The sequence below is a fragment of the Acanthopagrus latus genome, chromosome 3, assembly GCF_904848185.1.
Source record: "Acanthopagrus latus isolate v.2019 chromosome 3, fAcaLat1.1, whole genome shotgun sequence".
NCBI lineage: Eukaryota > Metazoa > Chordata > Actinopteri > Spariformes > Sparidae > Acanthopagrus > Acanthopagrus latus.
The window spans coordinates 24863290-24882148 of record NC_051041.1 but is presented as its reverse complement, the minus strand read 5'-3'; the positions used below and the strand labels follow the sequence as shown (position 1 = coordinate 24882148).

General features: G+C 40.3%; 1 protein-coding gene across 3 annotated transcripts; it reads left to right on the top strand.

The window, feature by feature from the left end:
• Nucleotides 1-111: 111 nt before the first annotated feature.
• On the top strand, nt 112-9425 carry LOC119016781 (replication protein A 32 kDa subunit-like). 3 transcript variants are annotated; one of them, XM_037093024.1, is made up of 9 exons: nt 112-273; nt 369-421; nt 512-613; nt 5852-5962; nt 6058-6129; nt 6232-6339; nt 6578-6697; nt 7541-7607; nt 8778-8850. In XM_037093024.1, the coding sequence occupies exons 1-8, from the start codon at nt 261-263 to the stop codon at nt 7604-7606; spliced, it is 645 nt and encodes a 214-aa protein (XP_036948919.1). In that variant the 5' UTR covers nt 112-260; the 3' UTR covers nt 7607; nt 8778-8850. The 3 variants fall into 3 exon arrangements, with proteins under 3 accessions (XP_036948919.1, XP_036948918.1, XP_036948916.1); XM_037093023.1 differs by lacking the exon at nt 7541-7607 and adding an exon at nt 8984-9425 and having other exon boundaries at nt 113-273; nt 512-568; nt 8778-8875; XM_037093021.1 differs by lacking the exon at nt 7541-7607 and adding an exon at nt 8984-9425 and having other exon boundaries at nt 113-273; nt 8778-8875.
• Nucleotides 9426-18859: the final 9434 nt, after the last annotated feature.

Here is an 18859-nt window from a genome sequence, read left to right as displayed (position 1 = left end):
CTGAATTGTTGTAAAGAAATGGAGCATTTTGTCCCCAGCTTTGTCCTTTTTTCCCCCCTGTGCTGCACCTTAGGTAGCTTGATTGCTATAATTCAGTTCACCTGATAACCTGGGCACACATGCAAAGTTAGCCTACCTCACCTTCCAGCCTGACTGTTTATGTGCTGGCTTCTGATGGCCCTGTAGTCTTAGGTTTCTGGGTAGACATTACTGAGGAATACATGTAGCTGCTTTTGGGACAGCTAAGTGCAAGTTGTGCTATGTGGAACCAAGGTAAGTTAGCAAATATCTAAGTCAGCCTAACAAAAAAAGCTTTGCCCAGTTGCTTTTATTTCTTTACACAGTTTACATCTTCTGCCTCTACACAGCTTGTAGCCAGTCCCTTGGTGGGATGACCAGCCACAAAGCAGTGACATCAAAGGTGTGTCTATCTTCTTTTGATTATTGTTAAGGATGTGAAGAACGTGTGTGTTTAACTGAAATGGATTCCTTAACCTTGGTCTCTCCACAGAGGGCAACCCTCCAGATTTTGCCCTGCACTGTGTCTCAGCTGCTGTCTGCTCCCCAGGTCAGCAATGATACCTTTGCAATTTGTGACTGGGAACTGAACCAGGTATGAGAAGCAGCTTTACATGAGTATGTGTCACTATTTAGTTATGTGCAGGGCAGAGGTATGGACTCATGTCATGAGTCATAAATCTGGTCATAATGGATGTGAAAACATTAAAAAAGACTAGCCAGTTGACTGCAGAGGGACAATGACATGGTCAGAGTTGTAATTTAATATATTTAAAAACAAAATGATTAAACAACGTGAGCCATTATGTCAAAAGATATTCTGTGTTGCAGTTCTACTATAGTTAGCATGCTAACCAGCTAGCCCCAATCTGTCCAAATCCATAATAGCTCTTTGCATTGCAGGAGGCGGCAGTCTGATAGCCTCCACAGTTAAAGACAGGAGATAGGATACAACCATACAGCTGAATTTAATTTTGTCTCATACCTTACTGAAAGATTACATGCTAAATTAACTAATTGTAAAACACACCTCTTTCAAACTTGACATAAATAAAATAAAACCGTTACAAAGTCTCCTACGGGTCATGGTGAGATTAGAGGGCAGTCGACCTGTTCACTCTAACAAGCCCAGAGAGACAGTCTGGTAGTGAAGAGTGGCTTCACAGGATGAGCAGCAGAAGGCTGTGGGAGAGGCCGAAGAGTTCCATGAGTTTGATCCATAAGAACATGGCTCAGAAGGAAAAAAAGTATTGTGAGGAGACGTCAAAGTCTACAGGTGGATCTGTAGAAAATTGTAATACCCTTGACACTGATTTTGCCTGCTGCTGATTATCTCCTCTCCAGTCCCTGCCTTCCATGTATAGTAGTCCCCAAGAATCAGGGGCGGAGCCAGGGGGTGACCAATGGTGGTCGAGGCCACCATATCTTTCACCAATCTTTGCCCCCCTCCCCCCAAACACTTTGCCGGAACCATTTTTGGACGCAGGTGCTCTCACATAGATGCATTTCAACAGCACACCTCAAACAAGTAGTTCTCCACCCAAACAGATGGTGGCGGTAGTACACTCAATTTGAATGTCCACCACCTACAAAATTACAGAAGAAGAAGTAGTTGATGTTATGGCATGTGTTGAAAGTGAAGAGCAGCGGACTCTGCATGTGCAGGAAGTTGCAGTTGCAGGTAGCAAAATAAAGTTTATTCACTATGTTTGAAATGTTTCTTGTCTTAATGTATGTGTATTACAGCTTGGGTGATGGAGTTGAAACAGATTTGGTAAAGTTTGCTAAGTTAATTTAGGCTGTTAAGTTAGCAGTATGAAAATCGCAAGCAATAAACAGTGTCACTGTGTCAGTGTCATTTAAAAGAAAATATTCAGTTTTAAAAAGCCCCAGCATTGTAGAAGGCCATTAAAAGTGAAGTTAACTTTCAGTGCTGATTTAGCTTGATAGTGTTGGTCAGTCTGTCATATTCTTGAAAGGGAATTGAATTTGTTTTCCATGCAGTCTCATATTCAGTACAGCCAAATGATATGTGAAGAACTGCATCTTATATAATGATTTTATATAATACTAAAATGCAAAATATTGTAATTATAATAATCATACTACTACTACTACTACTACTACTACTAATAATAATAATGATATTGCAACTTTGTGGGTTTGTTTGATAAAAGTGTCTTCTGTAGTATTCTTATGTGGTGTAAATTGTAATTGTCTCATGAGCTCTATCACCAATTAAAAAGACACCACCTTCACAGGTGTTTCAGATCTTTTCTAAATCAGTTTTGGAATACGTTAAAAAGCTCATGCGGATCTTCACAATGTAATTCTACATGGTAATCACTGCCTTTATAAGTAAATGAGTGAGTGATTAAGAAAAACTATTAGATCCACAGCAACTGGCCATATCGAAAAAAAAAAGTTAGGTTTCTGTGCCACCCCTGTGTGAGCTGTGGTCTCAGTCAGTCTGGCCACCCCTATGAAAATTGTCTGGATCCTCCACTGCCCATTATCAGTCCTGGTTGGATTACAACTCCCAATGAATTAGAGGAGCTACATAACAGATCCAAAGATTGCACTCATATAAAACTAATGAGAATTGCTTGCCTACCACATATACCAAGAACGTTTTCTATGTTTGCCTCCCGGTTATGTGGTCCATTGAATCAGTGCCCGGTTAGGGAACTTAGACTTAGAACTATACTATTCAATGTGATGACAAGAGCAGCAGTTGGTGGTTATTCTGATGATATGTTGCCCCCCATGCTTTTGGCCATATTTTACAAATTGCACCTTTAGCTGAAACACTTCATCTTCACTTTGACTTGGAAGAAATTGGTATTCTGCTAAAGACAAAAGATTAATTGAGCCTACAACTAAACTTGTGACTCTGAAACATAGGCACAGCAGTGTTGAGCTAATTGCTAACATTAGCATGCTATCATCAACGGTTTGCATCTGCTTTCCATGTTCATCTTAGTTTAGCATGTTAGCATGCTAACATTTGCTAATCAGCACTACACCAGCTGTGGCTGATGGAAATGTTGTTAGTTAGCAGATATTTGGTAATAAATCATATTTTTGGACTTGCATTCATTGACTAAATATCAAAATGTGCTTATTCATCTGGGCGACGTCAAGCCCCTCATTGTTTTAACGGGACCTTGAATGGCTGTGGTTGATTAGCCTACAAGACAATCCATCCAATAATTTAGATATTTCATTCAGGACCTAAGTGGTGGGCTGACATGAAATTATGTTGTTTTTTTCTTTTTGTTTTTTCCCCCCAACTATTCAAAGTTAATCTGATGGCAAACAATCATGTTGTGCAAGCAGGATGTACAGAAACCGAGACCGGCCATGGATTTTTCTTTTTTTTTTTATGCACCGTTATCTCGTGATAACAACCTATTATCTGGTTATCTCAATATAACAAAGGTTGTTTTGTCATGATAATGAATTAATTTATTTCATTATCTCGATTGTTTTCTCATGCTGAATCTGGCTTGGTACCGTCCACCTTCAAAACAGCTTCAGTGACCCCCATCCTCAAGAAGCCAGGTCTGGACCCAGATGACTTACATAACCACTGGCTGATCTCCAACTTTCCTTTCCTCAGCAAAATCCTGGAAAGAGCAGTTACCGCCCAACTCCAGCAGCACATGTCCAACCATGACTCTATGAACCCCTTCAGCTTGGCTTCAGGGCACACCACAGCACAGAAACTGCCCTCATCAAGATCACCAACGACCTCCTCATCGCTGCAGATTCTGGCCACATAAGTATTCTGATCCTCCTGGACCTCCCTGCAGCCTTTGACACAATATCCCACACCATTCTCCTTACTCGCCTATCTGACTACCTTGGTCTCACCGGTACAGCACTCTCCTGGTTCCAGTCCTATTTAACAAACAGGAAAAAGTTTGTCACCATTGAAGACTCCAGTTCCACCCCAGCTCCAGTCAACCAGGGTGTGCCTCAAGGCTCTTTGTTTGGACCCCTCCTCTTCACTATCTTCATGCTCCCCCTTGGTCAGATAATTCGCAGACATGGTCTCAACTTCCATTCTTATGTTGATGATACTCTAATATATCTCTGAACCAAACCGTCCACCCAGCTACCCCCACAGTCACTCATCAACTGCCTGCATGATATAAAACTCTGGATGACATAAAATCTACTCAAACTAAACACAAATAAAACAGAGCTCACGGTTGTGGCCTCCAAGGCGCTGCTCCAGAAGCTTGGAGATCCTCTCCTGGATGTGGACGGCTGCACTGTCTCCCCATCCACAGAAGTCCACAACCTGGGTATCATCCTTGATTCGATGCTATCTTTCCAATCACACATAAAATCTATAACTAAATCAGCTTTGTACCATCTCAAAAACATCTCCAGACTCCGGCCCTCCCTCTCCGAACCAGTGGCTGAGACCCTCATCCATGCCTTCATCATCTCCCGCCTGGACTACTGTCATGGAGTCCTGTCTGGGCTCCCTTCCAGAACCCTGGACAGGCTCCAGTATGTGCAGAACTCAGCTGCCAGGGTCCTCACCCGCACCAAGCCCTGGCAACACATCACCCCCACTCTCATCTGCCTTCACTGGCCCCCAGTTAAATCACGCATCAATTAGAAAATTCTCCTCCTGACCTATAAATCTCTCCATTCCCTCGCACCCCAATATCTGTCTGACCTCCTCCACCCTACCCAGTCTTGGACACTGCGCTTATCAGGCACACACCAGCTCTCCATCCCTCACACCAAATTACAAACCTTCAGTGACAGAGCCTTCTGTGTGACAGCCCTCACTCTCTGGAACACTCTCCCAGCTGAAATCCACAAACTGACTTCTCTGGAGACTTTCAACAGAGACTTAAAAACCCATCTTTTTAATAAGGCCTATCATCTCTAGATCCAGCCACATCTTATGTATGTATGTCACGTCACGTCACGTCACGTCACGTCACGTCACATTACATTGCTAAGTTAACGTTAGCCTACATTTGTTACCTTACGTTACCCCTGAAGCAGCCAGATAGATGGGAGTTTGTCAGCCTCTCATCTGCTAACTGGTAGCCCCTAAACAAACCCAGTCAAGTAAACAAACTAATGTGAAGTGTAACTTATCGGTAGGCTTCAGCTATTGCCGGCAACGGAAGCCATTCGTGGCAGCTCCTGTAGGTTGAAATTCGTTATCACGAGAAAGCAATCTTTGATATATCGAGATAATGAGCTAATAAGTCGTTATCACGAGATAACAGTGTATTTAAAAAAAAAAAGGAAAAATCCATGGCTGTTCTTGGCATCCGTAAGGATGTGCAAATCACTGTTAAAATATTATATTATATATATATTTCTAAGACATTATGGATGGGGTCCTTTTCAAGTGCACATGAAAATGCATTTACAATTATTTCCGTGACAAATTCCATTTGCTACCATTTGACATGATCGCAAGCTTGAAACACCTACTGAATTGATCTTGAAGTGAGATTATTTTCTCACCTGCTGTTTCCATCAAGACTTAGATAATGAATTGTTTAGGGTTAGGAATTAGTTCGCTATGCAAGTCTCTAAAGTATATAAAGTGAATGTGAAATAATGTCCAGATTATTATTTTCTTTGTTTCTGTGATGTATTTCTATTGTCAAATATATGTAGATATGGCTGCACCAAAAACAAGAAAATCCCTTTAATTACGTACATTGATAAAAATGACGTCTTTCAAAACCTGGCATTTTAATGTTGCCTGGTTTGCTTCCAGGAGCACTTGGTCTGAGGCTCACTTATTGTGCTTATTTTTATTTCCCCGTGCTTTGTCCCCTTACAGGTTTCTGTTGTGGGCATCATCAGAGGATTTGCTCCCTTCGTGACATACATCCAGTACTCTGTGGATGACATGACTGGTCCAGCTTTAAACGTGAAGCAGTGGGTTTCAGAGGCCAGTATTATCAACAGGCTCTGTCCAGAGCTACACCTGGAAAACAGAATGCACTGTGTTGGTAGTTAATGAACTTTAAATTGTGTTTCTTACAGGACTGTGTTCCGATGACGTTTACTTCACCTGGAACATATGTGAGGGTTATTGGGAGTCTGCGCAATTTCAGTGTAAGTGATAGTTCAGAGTTTGTAGCCTTAAGAGTGAAGTGAGCACTGATAGTTACTGATTTTTGTAACATTGAGACTCATTCCTTTTTGATATTGCATTAGGGTCAGAGGTCATTGCTGGCAATGAATATCCGTTGTATCAAGGACCTGAATGAGATTACATCCCACATGTTGGAAGTGGTACAAGCCCATAAGCAGTTTTTTGGAAAGGTAGGTTTTAGTAACAGTAACTTTGTGAAGAATCTTATGTTTAACAGAAAGTTAGGAAGTAATTCAGCCTTTTAACTGCAGACTGAGACTTAGAGTAGAATTCAGACTGAGATACAAACATTTTCATTTGAAACGCAGAATTCAACATCATCATACTTCAGTTTGAATCACTTCAGGTGGAGGACTGTTCCTGCTATAGTCGGTATTTAGTAAATGGTGTGTTAATGTTGTTATTCAGGTGTTTGATGTGAATATGAATACCACTTCTGCTTCGCTGTCTGGAAGAGTCCTCAGTCAGAGTGGAGGAGGACATCTTGAAGGCACCTTACCAAATGGTTTGTCCACCATCCAAGGCCAGGTTAGTGGGTTTAAGGTTAGAAGGCCTCATTAATAATTGTTTCATACGCACAAAAGAGGGTGTACACCACTTCCTAAGCAAAGTTTGGGATTCTTAAAAAAGGGGCAAGACCTTTTGATTTAAAACTGTGTAAAATGTCCTTTTATCTGCTCCCTTTTTCATCTTGATGCTATCAGTGGAATGAATATTAATTAGATTCATTTCACTGACAATTTTTTTGTGTGTAAGCACTTTCTGTGTCTCATTCCTATGCCTCCTTTTGACATGAATCCTGTGTGCTGTTTTATTATTGAGGTCACAGAAATTCATATTTTCAAGTAGTGCTAATCTAAACAGACATAAAAGTTGAATTGGTTGTAGATCCCTTTATTGGTTGTCCATGGTAGCTGTTCCAGGTGGTGTGATTTTGTTTTCTTTCAGTTGGACTCAGAGACCATCGTTCTAAACTATTAATGTAATTATTAATGTAAAAGTCATTTATTACTTACTTGATATTTGTTATTTTGCTCAAGTCCTTGTTTCACAGAAACTATTCAGCAGAGGTCAAGAGAGCAAAGTTAACATGATCTATTAAGCCATAATGGCAACGTTAATGGGAAATTCCAGAATTTTCCAGAACCAGAATTAAAAAAATAATAATTTTAAGAGATTTAGGAAGTTGATTTTTAAAAATAAATTGTGGGATAATTTGTGTTTTATTCACATTACTTTCATGAGTGTTTGTTCATCCTAAACAGCCACATTACTGTGCATTTCTCATAAGCTAGCGAGCCAGGATGTGTTTGTGTGTTTGAAATTACTGTAACATTACGTTCCTAAAGTAAAGTACATAATCCCCTTCAGCTCCAGTCAGCAGTCATCAGTCACAGGACAATGGAGGTCGTCTCGTTGGATCACTGCTGCAGTTAGGGTAATAAACAAGTGAAGATAAAAACACTATTCTGTATTCCAAAAGTTAAAACATGATCTCTGAGCTCACCTCTTGTCACCAAATGGCCGATGATCAGAGTAGAATCCAATATGACAAAGAAATAGCTCTTCAGTTAGTAACTACAGTGAGTTAAAGAGAAACTCTCGCCAAAATGCAACCTAGGTTTTTTTGTGAATATATATGAGTCAAGCCTTCGTGCAAAAGCATAATTGCAAAGAAAGAGACACTTTTAAGATTGACCGTATTTTCGTTTTCGGCTCAAACTCATTTTCAGTGGGAGTGCATGGGGCACTTTTACGCTACCATCAAAATCGCTATTTTTAAAACATTAAGAAGGCTCGACACAACGTGAAACTTTGCTCGTAGTCTCACCAAGGTCTCTACACACGAACACGAGCATTGAGAGCATTGTTTGCTAAAATGAAAGTTTTTGAACAACTCACCTTAGCAGTAGCTTGTTCCACTAGCTGCTGTCATGGCAGCCCAGACATACTCGGGGATCGACAGAGCAAACTCGGTGTACACAAACAATGTTCTCAGTGCTTGTGTTCATGTGTAGAGACCCTGGTGATACTATGAACAAAGTTTCATGTTGTGTCGAGCCTTCTTAGTCAATCTTAAAAGTGCCTTTTTCGTCGTAATTATGCTTTTACAGGAAGGTTTGACTCATACATTAACAAAAAGCCTAGGTTGCATTTTGGCGAGAGTTTCGCTTTAAAGGTGCTATTTGTAAGAAAAGAAGATTTTTGAGTCTTATTCCCAACTTGTCATTGTAGGACTGGTCAACGACCATCCCAAAGCAACAGTTTTGGAATGAGACTCACAAAAGGTCCTTACTGTACTTACCAATTACCAAATTATATTTGACATTGTAATTAAATTCATAACATTATTTACAAATGAACACAATATTGAATATTGCTACAAAGTAATGTAAATTACATTTAAAAAGCTCAACAGCAGTGTATTTCCAGAAACTGAGTTTAATGATGAAGGCAGTCCACAGTGAGTTAATTGTAAGTTACAGTGGTGTCTCTGGAATGGCTGACTGCTGTTGAAGAAAGTGGAAAAATGCAACCAGACACATTTGTGAAATGCTATGTTACAACACCACAGGGTTGTAAAGCCATTTGTTTATTCCTGTTAAAGGTGTTGCATGTAATCAGGGGGTTTTCTGTCCATGAACGTGGCATCAGTTTACATGACCTGAAGACACAGCTCAACTACCTCAGTATGAGAGACATCAGGTGCCTCTTGACCTCATCTTCACACCTCTTGAAATTAAAGATTGCTAAGTGATTATTTCCATCATTCCACATACTGCATACTTTTCTCTTGTCTCTTTTATTGTACAGAAGTTCCTTGGTGTTGCTGGTAAATGAAGGTCACATATTCTCTACCCTTGATGAGCATCATTTCAAGGCGACAGAACAGTAGTAGTCTGCCTGGAGGCCAGTGAAACATCAAGACATCATATCTGATCAGGATGTATACACTCCCCACATTTTCAGGGTCACATAAATCTTTATTGTTTTTGTTAAATTTAGTTATTTATTTATGACAATGTACTGTAGCTAATTCTTTGTCAGTCTTGGTTTAAAGATGCTGAAACAGTTACAGGAGTTATAGTGCATCATTTCCTATAACACATTACTGCATTGATGTATTGCTGGAGTTTCTTAAATGTATTTATGTACATTATAACTTTTTATTTCAAGTTTATTTGTGCTCTGAATTGTTGGGTACACAGCAAATGATGTCATGATTGCTGAAAATAAAAAACAAGTTTAAAATGTGTCTCCAGCCTTTAAAAAACAAACAACATTTTCCCAGGGGTGAGTGAGAGAAGATGGCAACAAATCTGTTGACTTCGTTCTGGTAAAACAAGTTTGGATGTTGAGTAGACTGTTGGGTTGTCAAAAATATAGTTTTACCAAATAATTCATTTTAATAATTATTAATTTAATAATTTTACAATTAATTTTAGGGCATTTGGCAGACGCTTTTGTTGAAGCGACTTAATGTATACACCGAATGCGGTGCCATGCATGGTACCGTCCAGCAAATCAGGAGCAGTTTGGGGTTCAGTATCTTGCCTAAAGACACTTCGACATGTAGACCAGGGGAATTAAACCAGCAACCTTCCAATAACGAGACGCTGGCTCTACCCCTAAGCTACTGCTGTCCTTATTGATCCTGAATATTTGAAATGCATTCAACAGCTCATTTTCCACAGTATCATTAAATCAGTACCAGCTGTGCGGTCACATTCAGTCCAGTTAGCTCATTAAGTATGTCAAGTGCAGAGCCTCGGCCACTGCTTTTGGTTGACAAAGTTAGTGGCAGGAGTGCTGTTTGGAAATACTTAACGTTTGAGGCAAATGAACAGGGAAAGGCAAAGGATGTGGGAGCACAACACATTTAGCAAAACACTTTGAGGACAAAGGTATTGTATGAATAGGTAATCCAGTATTCTGACCACACTTGTTTTATTGACAAGAAACCTTGTCTATCGTAAACTGCATTAGCTTGTGTCCTAATCCTCTCTGGGGAAAAAAGTGTATTATGTCACTTTGAGACCTTTCCAGCATCTCTAGCAAGAACTGTTACATGTCATGGAATAATTTTGAAACAAAGAGCAAAAAAACCCCAAAACAATCCCATAATGAACAGCTTTTTCTTGATCTTTGGTCCTCCACCATCAAGTTACAACTTAGGCCCCATTCTACTACACCCCTTGCCCCTTTGACTCAGCCCTGCCCCTCAGTTTTACACCTTCATGGCTAAGGCAAGGGTTTGTGGTTTGAGCTACATGGCCCTCTAAAAGAGGTTTTTCAGAGGCACACATCAAAACACAGGTTATGAGACCCTTGTCGTTATATGTTATGGTCCTGTCTTTACAATAGGCAAGGAAAAAAAATCTGTTTTGTTGATGTCTCTGTAATGAACTTCCTAGCTAGCTAATGTTACATTGTAATAGCTGATCAACTGATGAGAGTCCAGGTGTTTCGTTATATGAAAATATTGCTCTCATTCAGGAATGACTGATCAGCATGCTCATGATTTGATTTAAAGAAGTAGGATGGTGTTGCAAGTAGCTTGGCATGTTTGTGGTGTTGCCCATGTACTTTATTTTACCAGACAGTTCTTGCATATTGTGTGGTCTTTTATTGAATCGCTTTGTCCCATCAATGTTATAAAAGCCAATGTGTGTCCAGACTTTGGACTTAAATGCAGATCGGGCATCTCTTAGCATAACCTTCTTCAAATTGCCGTCTGCCAACTGTAAACTTCCTCTTCTTCAGCTAGTTAACTTGTGTTCAAGTTTCCCTCATTCATGTGATAAGTGCCACCGCAGGGAGCCATAAAGTCATGAAACTGGGGTGTCCAGTTGACAGGGAAAACTCTTGAGAGAGCCTAAGTTTTCTAAATTAAAATATCAATATTTGGCAGACTGCACGAGGAAAGAAGATGATATACTGCCATATTGATATTTTGTCCCACCCCTACTCACCACTGTATGCGCTAAATTGTTAATTCAATTTAGCTGACGCCTCGTTAGATATAACCAGCATTGCTGAGAGAGAGTGTTACTCCTCACTAATTCATCAGCCAACAAAACAAAACTGTCAGAAATATTCCTATTCCTGTCCGAATTTCAGATGTATATGTTATTAAGATATAAGTCAGTGTGGGAATACAAATGATAAACTTCTCAGCTTTTGTTTCCAGTGAAGGAACACCGCCACCAGGACTTCACCTGGATTTGATGAAAGGAGACAAGCCAGTGGAGGTGAGCTTAATTGTCTCCTGTTCATCAAACTGTGCCAAGACCTCACTGAACTCAGCCATGAACTGAGCAGCCTGACCTTAGAGGCAGGACATATGCTGGGTGCACTCTAGGACATCAGGGGTGTCAGTCAGAAATGCTGAATTAACGTTTTTTACGTGAAACAGTGATCCAACTAGCAGTCCATTTCATAACAACTGAAACCAGAGTAATACATGGAATTCGTATTTTTGCAGTGACGTGTTGTGTTGAGCATACATTGAGTGCTGTATGTTTTCTATTTAAGACCAAATGCACTTAAATTGGGATTAAAAAAATGGCTTCACAATACACATATTGTACATGTTTTACTTTCATTTTATGTGCTCTATTGATGAAGTTTAATGGTGCATTCATGATTATTTATGCCCTCTTGAGGACAGTGAAACAAGCTGTAAACAGAAGGTTGACATGTTATTATCTCATAAAATTGTTATCGTGGACACTTCACCAAACAAAAGCCAGCCAACACAGAGCAACATTAGCATTCCATTGGAGTCACTTCTGTCCACCCTCTCATCCAGTTTCAAACACCTCCTGAGAAAATAATCTGTCTCTTTAGCTGCTAATGTGCCACTAGTTAAGTCTTTTAGATTTATCTGCCGGTTTCAAGCAGGACAGTATGGAACAGTTGTTAAAGTACCATCACCAACCTTTGATGATGGAAATGCAAAAAACTCCAAAACATTCCAAAGTGTAACCAACCAAGCTTAACTAAACTTGACTGCTCGGTGGAAACGGGGCTTACGTACAGGCAAGCAGAAGATGTCAAGAAAGAAACTATCTCTACACTTCCTTTTCTTACAAAACAGAAACAAGGAGCAACCGTAGACCACACTTCATTCAGATTCAACATGAAATAAATAAAACTCTTGGATTGTCTTTCCATGGCCATTTCTGTTTTGGTCAAAATAAATCCCAAGTCACAGAGTACATGTAAAAATATTCCAACTCTATAACTTTTTTACCCACGGCTGATGCCCAAATCTCTGTCACATCTGTCCTGCTGCACACTTCTCCCGTCCCCGCCTGCCATTTCTTGTCATCCCCGCAGTCATAGTCCTGATCAGAGCTGCTGTAAATCACCGCCTTATTGTATACCTTTTTGTCAAAATGCACTCTGTCGGTCTCAGAAGCTGTGTAAAGTCCCAGCTGAGCTGAGTCCCGGTGATCCATAGTTTAAAATCAGTTTCTGAACTTCTGTAGCTGTGCATGTTCATTAGTATCTCTGTTCATCAAATAGATGCATTGCGGTCCTTTTAAGAGGCACACCACTAACAGAAAAAAATGGAGACAGAAATAATCATATTGGCATTATTTTCTGTCATCTTAATATACAGTATGTCTCATATGTCTCATTGTTTTGCTCTCAATAAAAAAGTGAATGAAAACAATCTTTGGCTCTGGCTCTGGTGCTTCTTGTTCAGCACATGGGACTATGCTGTGATGAATATGCCTGGAACCACACAAGGCCCAGCAGGTTCCATTATACTTCACCATGTCGTTCAGGGCATCTACACAGGTCCACATTCTGAGGGGAAAAAAAAAACCCCAGACCCAAAGCAGCATGGCAGCAGGGGAGCTGATGGCAGGGGAGGATGAAAAACTGAAAGGCCTGCTGGGATTTCCTGAAGAGATGGAGATAGGCATGCACGATATCAAGCTTTGTTTGCCTCTCTTGGTTCTCAGCAGGGTGTAAAAACTAAAGTCTGTATTCAAAGAGGTATCCTTCTCTGCGCAAAATACTCCTGAATGTGAGCCGCTCCAAACTCCAGACACATTTTCGGAAGAAAAACTGCATTTCTTGGGATCTGACAAAGCTGATGATTGACAGCTGTTGGGGCATTAATAATTCATAGCCTGTGCTGGTTTTCATTCTAGACAAAGGAGGTAGCCCCGGAAAGCAAAATCTTAAGTCCATCAACTAAGAACAAAGACTTTTTTTGAATCCAATTGTGAACTGAAGCTTTTACGGCAACCTGAGTATTATTTTATGCCTCTTTGACTCAAATATTTCTCCAAAACATGTGAATTAAGATTGTCTGACTCTACAAAATCAACAACGCCCACAAACACATCTCAACCATGACCAGGCCAACCAAGACACCCAGAGGCTTATGAAAAGGAGAAGTCTCTATGCGTTTATCAGCACTGTGCTTTTCCTTTAGCAAAAAGGCATTTGATTGAATTCAGACAGCAGTTGTTCCAATTACTTTTACTACTACTAAGTCTCAGTATTATATGATAATACTGTATTTATTGTCTTTACTATATATGTATATACAGATATGTATATACATACATGTACTGTATATACAAAGGCCTTAACACCTTTTTGCTCTAAGGCCTTTTAACGCCCGATGAACGCATGCATGTTATGACCCTCAGTCTGCTCTGTAGCAGAACTGGACAAAGAAAAGGGTCTTTCAAATGGCAAGTTCAACTTCACAGCCCTGCCAGATGGTTCTCTGAAAAAAGAGAAGAGAAAAGTTATTTGAATTTACTGTTGATGTGAACCGAGTTACCACCAGAGTACGGTGAGCCTCAAATAACACTTGCTGGCCAAGCACACAGCTGATGCAGAGAGCCGCCCTCCTCCTCACAGATCACACTGTACAGTTTTAAAGGGAGACGCGTAGACAACTCTACATGAGAAAAAGTTTCAATAGCAATAGCTAAATGGATGGCTACAACTTTTAGGCTGATTAACATTGTTTGGTTAACCTTTACAACTGTAAAGTTGGACACTACATTGTATTAGTATGACTCAGGAATGTTACATTAAGGTCAATGTGCCCTTCTGTTGTTGCTTGTTGGGCTTGAGTTAACCATGTTATGGTTTCAGTATATTTTTTCAGCATGCAGCACCTTTGAGGTTATTCTGGAGAATATTCTGTACAGTATTAAGCATTGTTTTAGATCATTGTTATAATAATACATGTACATTTACATAAAGCAAGCCTATTCATCAACACCCATATTAATAACTTAATGCAATTTCATTCTAATGTGGTTAATGTATTAGGGTTCCAGCTGCTCATTATCAAACTGTATTCATCTTTTTAACCTACTCTACGCACACATCCCCTCTTGAATATAACTGATTGTTCCATTTGACTCTATTTTTCCCGACTTGTAAAAACTCAGGTTTTCTTATGATCTGACGTCCGGCATGCTGCTCTGATTATGCATCCCAAAAAACGGTCAAAGCTTGTGCATATTTTAAGTGTATTTAAGTGTAAATATTTGAGGTGTGATCCTACAATATTGCTAAGAATACATTCTCAAACATATCTTTCAAAGCCAGATAAAACTAATATTTGCATGATGCAGCATTTTGTAAAACAAACAAACAAACAAAAACAAAACAAAACAAAAAAAAGCAACACATCCCAAATGCAAAAATATATATACAGGACATTCCCCAAACAAACACCGGCCCCGCACCAGGACCTTACACAGCAAAACCTCTGAATGAACCATGCAAGAATAAACATACTCTGAAGAGGCCAATTTTCACATGCCCAAGCATTACTAATACATTTTAAAGTAATTTTATTTTACAGTACAATTGGTTTCACCATTCATTCTGCTTCCTCTATCCATCCATCCTAAATATGCTATCTGAGAATCTAAACATTGCCGTCTCATTCCTAGGCCTGTCTTATTTGGAAGCTGACTGGGTTTTTGAGCTCAGTTTATTATCAGGGCATGATAAAACCAAAAGGACACTGGATAATATCAACATCTGAGACCAAACACTAAAGCCAATATTTGCCTCGCATAACGCACCCTAGTTTAATTGAGGAATTATCAATATTATTTTTATTCGCTTTACTTGGGCTGATGGACTCAGCATGATGAATTGCACTGCTGAGGCTGACCGGTGCCAAGTTCAATGACCTGTTGGCTCAGATTGGTGCCAGGATTTCCCACCAAGACACCAACTACAGGTGTTCGGTTTCATCTGCAGAGTGCCTGTCCATCTGTCTCAGGCTAGAGGCAGTTTCTTAATAGGTATGTCAAAATCAATAAATGGTAACCGTAACCAGCACCCCCAAAAATAAACAAAAAAACAATTTCACTGTAATATAACTACAATAAATTGATCAAAGGTCGGGTCAAGTCTGTCAGCACAGCTTTTAAAATGCTTGTTACCTGATTGGAGTTTTGATCGATCAGAGCAATGCTCTGCTGATACATGTTTCCATGACCGACCAGGTAGTCCCATTTCCTTGTTTTCTTGCTTTCCTCCATGCAAGCCCTGTTGTCCTGCCTCAGTACGAACAGATCTGCAATTGCACAGCTCTGGGTGTTCACAAACGGCCATGATTAGTGACTATAAAATTTTCACCACACAGTGTCACTCCAAACCTTTGCTTGAGTTCAACTCACGCAAATGTGTGCCACCCAATGCAAATAACTGCAAGTTGGCATCTATTTGTGTCTTGACATTGACCTTGTGTGTTGCAAATAATTCACCTAGCATTTGGCCTGAATAACCCATTAGGGCACTGACACACCGGTGCCAATGCTGGCCCTAGATCATTAACATTTGAGGCTTTAACTAATATCTCACTGGATTTACAGTGACACACACTGTACGAGCAGTGGGTGAGCTCTTTATCTAATTTGCATTCTCCTCAGCACCTTCTGTGTGAATTGTTCTTTGTGTGAAGTATACTTGGTCAGTAGCTGATTTACTCATAAAAATAGGAAGAAAATGTCACAAGCCAGGAAAGGAATAGTAGACATACCTGTAATAGTCTGTGACAAGGCTATGAACTGAGGGTGAACACTGACTTCAAAAGATCTCAATAAAGAAACCAGTATGTGTGACAGTGAAATCAATGCTATTTTTCCCTTTCTTTTTCTATTTTTACACCAGCGGCTTCCTAAGCAAGCGCTGCTGTCAGATATTTATGAAACAGTTGAGTGAGAGGGCTGTAATTGATATGACTGTTATTAGAATCCATCTTTGCTTGATATTTGTATAATAAACTATAATCCATACCTCTCACTTGGTTGTGTGTGAAATGATGTGGAGGAGGATTAGCAGGTCCCTGGAGAAATCTCCCACTGAGCTTACTTCACTTTCATGTGTTCACTTTTGTCTGCATGCTGCTAATGGTCCCATCTATGGCTAAATAAAAAAACGGAGAAACCTTGAGAGTGCTAATTAAGTGATTTTTTTTTTTAAGCAAACTGATTTTGATAGCGTGTCTCCAGCACATGCTAAATGTGTCATAGTCTCCCCATGTTGATGAAAATCTCCTCTGAAGATTTTGAGCACCTATCTGTTCCCACTGTTTGAATCGTGTCCTGATTGGTGACAGGTTTTGCTTTTGAAATGGCTTGGCTTGTCTTTTTTGAGTGCAGTGTTTTTTTTTTTTGTTTTTTTTTTTCATTGTTGTATTATTTCACATTACTGCTGTACTGCGCTCTCTTTACAGCCATTAATAATTGCCCCCACCACATAATGAAGTGTCTCTGTGCCTGACAATATGCTGCCTGCTGCTAAACAAGACTCCAGACACCCGTCAGCACAGAGGCATGCAAGACTTATGTTGTTTTTCCACCAGAGGGCAACATGGGTACTGTAATCCACAGACACCCCCTACGTCTCCTTCACTCCATGCTCCTCTAGATGTAAATTACATTCTTTCTTTATGTCCTGATTTGTTTTGCAATACCGCATGCCATTAACAGTCTGGATAGATAGAAGATGGATGGATGACTTACATTTGTTTTAATGGGAAAGCCTCTCTTTTACACTATGTCTCAGTATGAGACACTGAGGGAAAATAGAAAACTCCAGCTTTATTTCACTTCAGATTTCAAGGATATAATGAGCGTGCTACATTATCTGCCTACTCTTCCACAGTAGACGCTGTTATCTGTATTTTGAATACATCAAATCAAATACAGGCATACACTGTGGCTGTGAGTTAAGCATACATTACATAGTTTTCACCTTTAGGGGTCTCTCCAGCTCTGCGCAGGCCCTGCCTTCTAGCCAGTGCAGATAAATGGCACCTCGTTAATCAAATCTGCATGAGTGCGCTCAGGTTGCCATGGCAATAATTATCAGAGCTGCCTAATTAACTTTCTCAATTGCTTAATGATATACGACCCTCTGAACTCCCTCATTTTTTTCCCTCTAATCCAAGTTGTTGTGTTTTTATTCCTCCATTTTCACTCCCCAGCGTTAACCCGTGACCGCCAAGATAATAGAAATTATAGAGAAATTAAATTCAGCACCACATCATTTCCTGTCGGCCCACACCAGCCTGTTCCCCGGGCTGGTGTCAAACTTCACATGCAGCATGGGCGCACACTACTGAGTGCCGACGCATGTAGCCGACGTGTGTCTGGCCTGTACAGTGTGTGACTTGCATACTTTGTCTTGTGCAGTGACCTCGTGTGACAGCTGACTGAAGGTTGGGAGCAGCGGTCCTGTCGTCCCTGATCAGCCAGGCGAAACTCTTGAGATACGCCCAGACAGGGGGAATCGTACCTGGTGACACCCACCCTGCCATCCCCTGTCACAGTCGACCCCCATGTACTGTCTACTGCCTTTCCGTGCAGCCTCCTGTCAGCTTGCAGCCCCCTCACTGGCTGCAGTCCACTCCAAATGTTGTTCTCTCTTAGTTTTTCACATCTTTTGCTAAAAATTGTAGAAGTTTACAAGATGCAACTGTATTTGGCCAATACTGAAATGCTGGAAAAGTACTGTCTAGTCACTCTCCAACTTTTTTATGGTGTAGTTTCAGAAGCTTGTGCAACCTCTCCATGAATAAACAAGAAGCACCTACAAGAAATGCTAAACTGTGCAGTTTCTTGACCTGAAAATGTTCCAGGTCATGAATATCAGACCAAAATGTAGCTTTTTCTCTTCTGAAACCTACATTTGTGGAACTGACACTACCAGAAAAATCAGCAATAGTTTGCATCCAATCTACTACCAAATGTCAGCTTTCTTTTAAGCCTGCCCACAATCATTCCTTAACATTAACCGGTTAATTTTACTACACATTTAATGGGTAAGTTTACCTAAAAATGAAAATTCTGGCTTTATTTCATCACCCCCATGTAGATGGAAAGTCGGGTGAATTTTTGTAGTCTGCAAAGCTTTTGCTTTAGCAAAACAGTGTTGCACCGTTGCTCTTAAAAAATTGACGTAGATGTAGACTTGTTCTGCACGCACTCACACACGCACGCACGCACGCACGCACGCACACACACACGCACGCACGCACACACACACACTGTTGAGGTGTCACTCACTTGTTAAGTGTCAAGCGCTAACGCTACAGCTGTGAATTGGATTTCTTTCATGCATTCTCACACTTCTTGTGTCTACTGGTACTGTATAGATTTCTTTAATTGTGGTTGGGCACAT

Bases quoted from the DNA above. Each gene is read 5' to 3' on its own strand.
- LOC119016781 (XM_037093021.1), top strand. The intron at 5,963-6,057 runs GCCAGTATTATC...TGTTTCTTACAG, and splicing joins TGAAGCAGTGGGTTTCAGAG to GACTGTGTTCCGATGACGTT. The intron at 6,130-6,231 runs GTAAGTGATAGT...ATATTGCATTAG, and splicing joins GGAGTCTGCGCAATTTCAGT to GGTCAGAGGTCATTGCTGGC.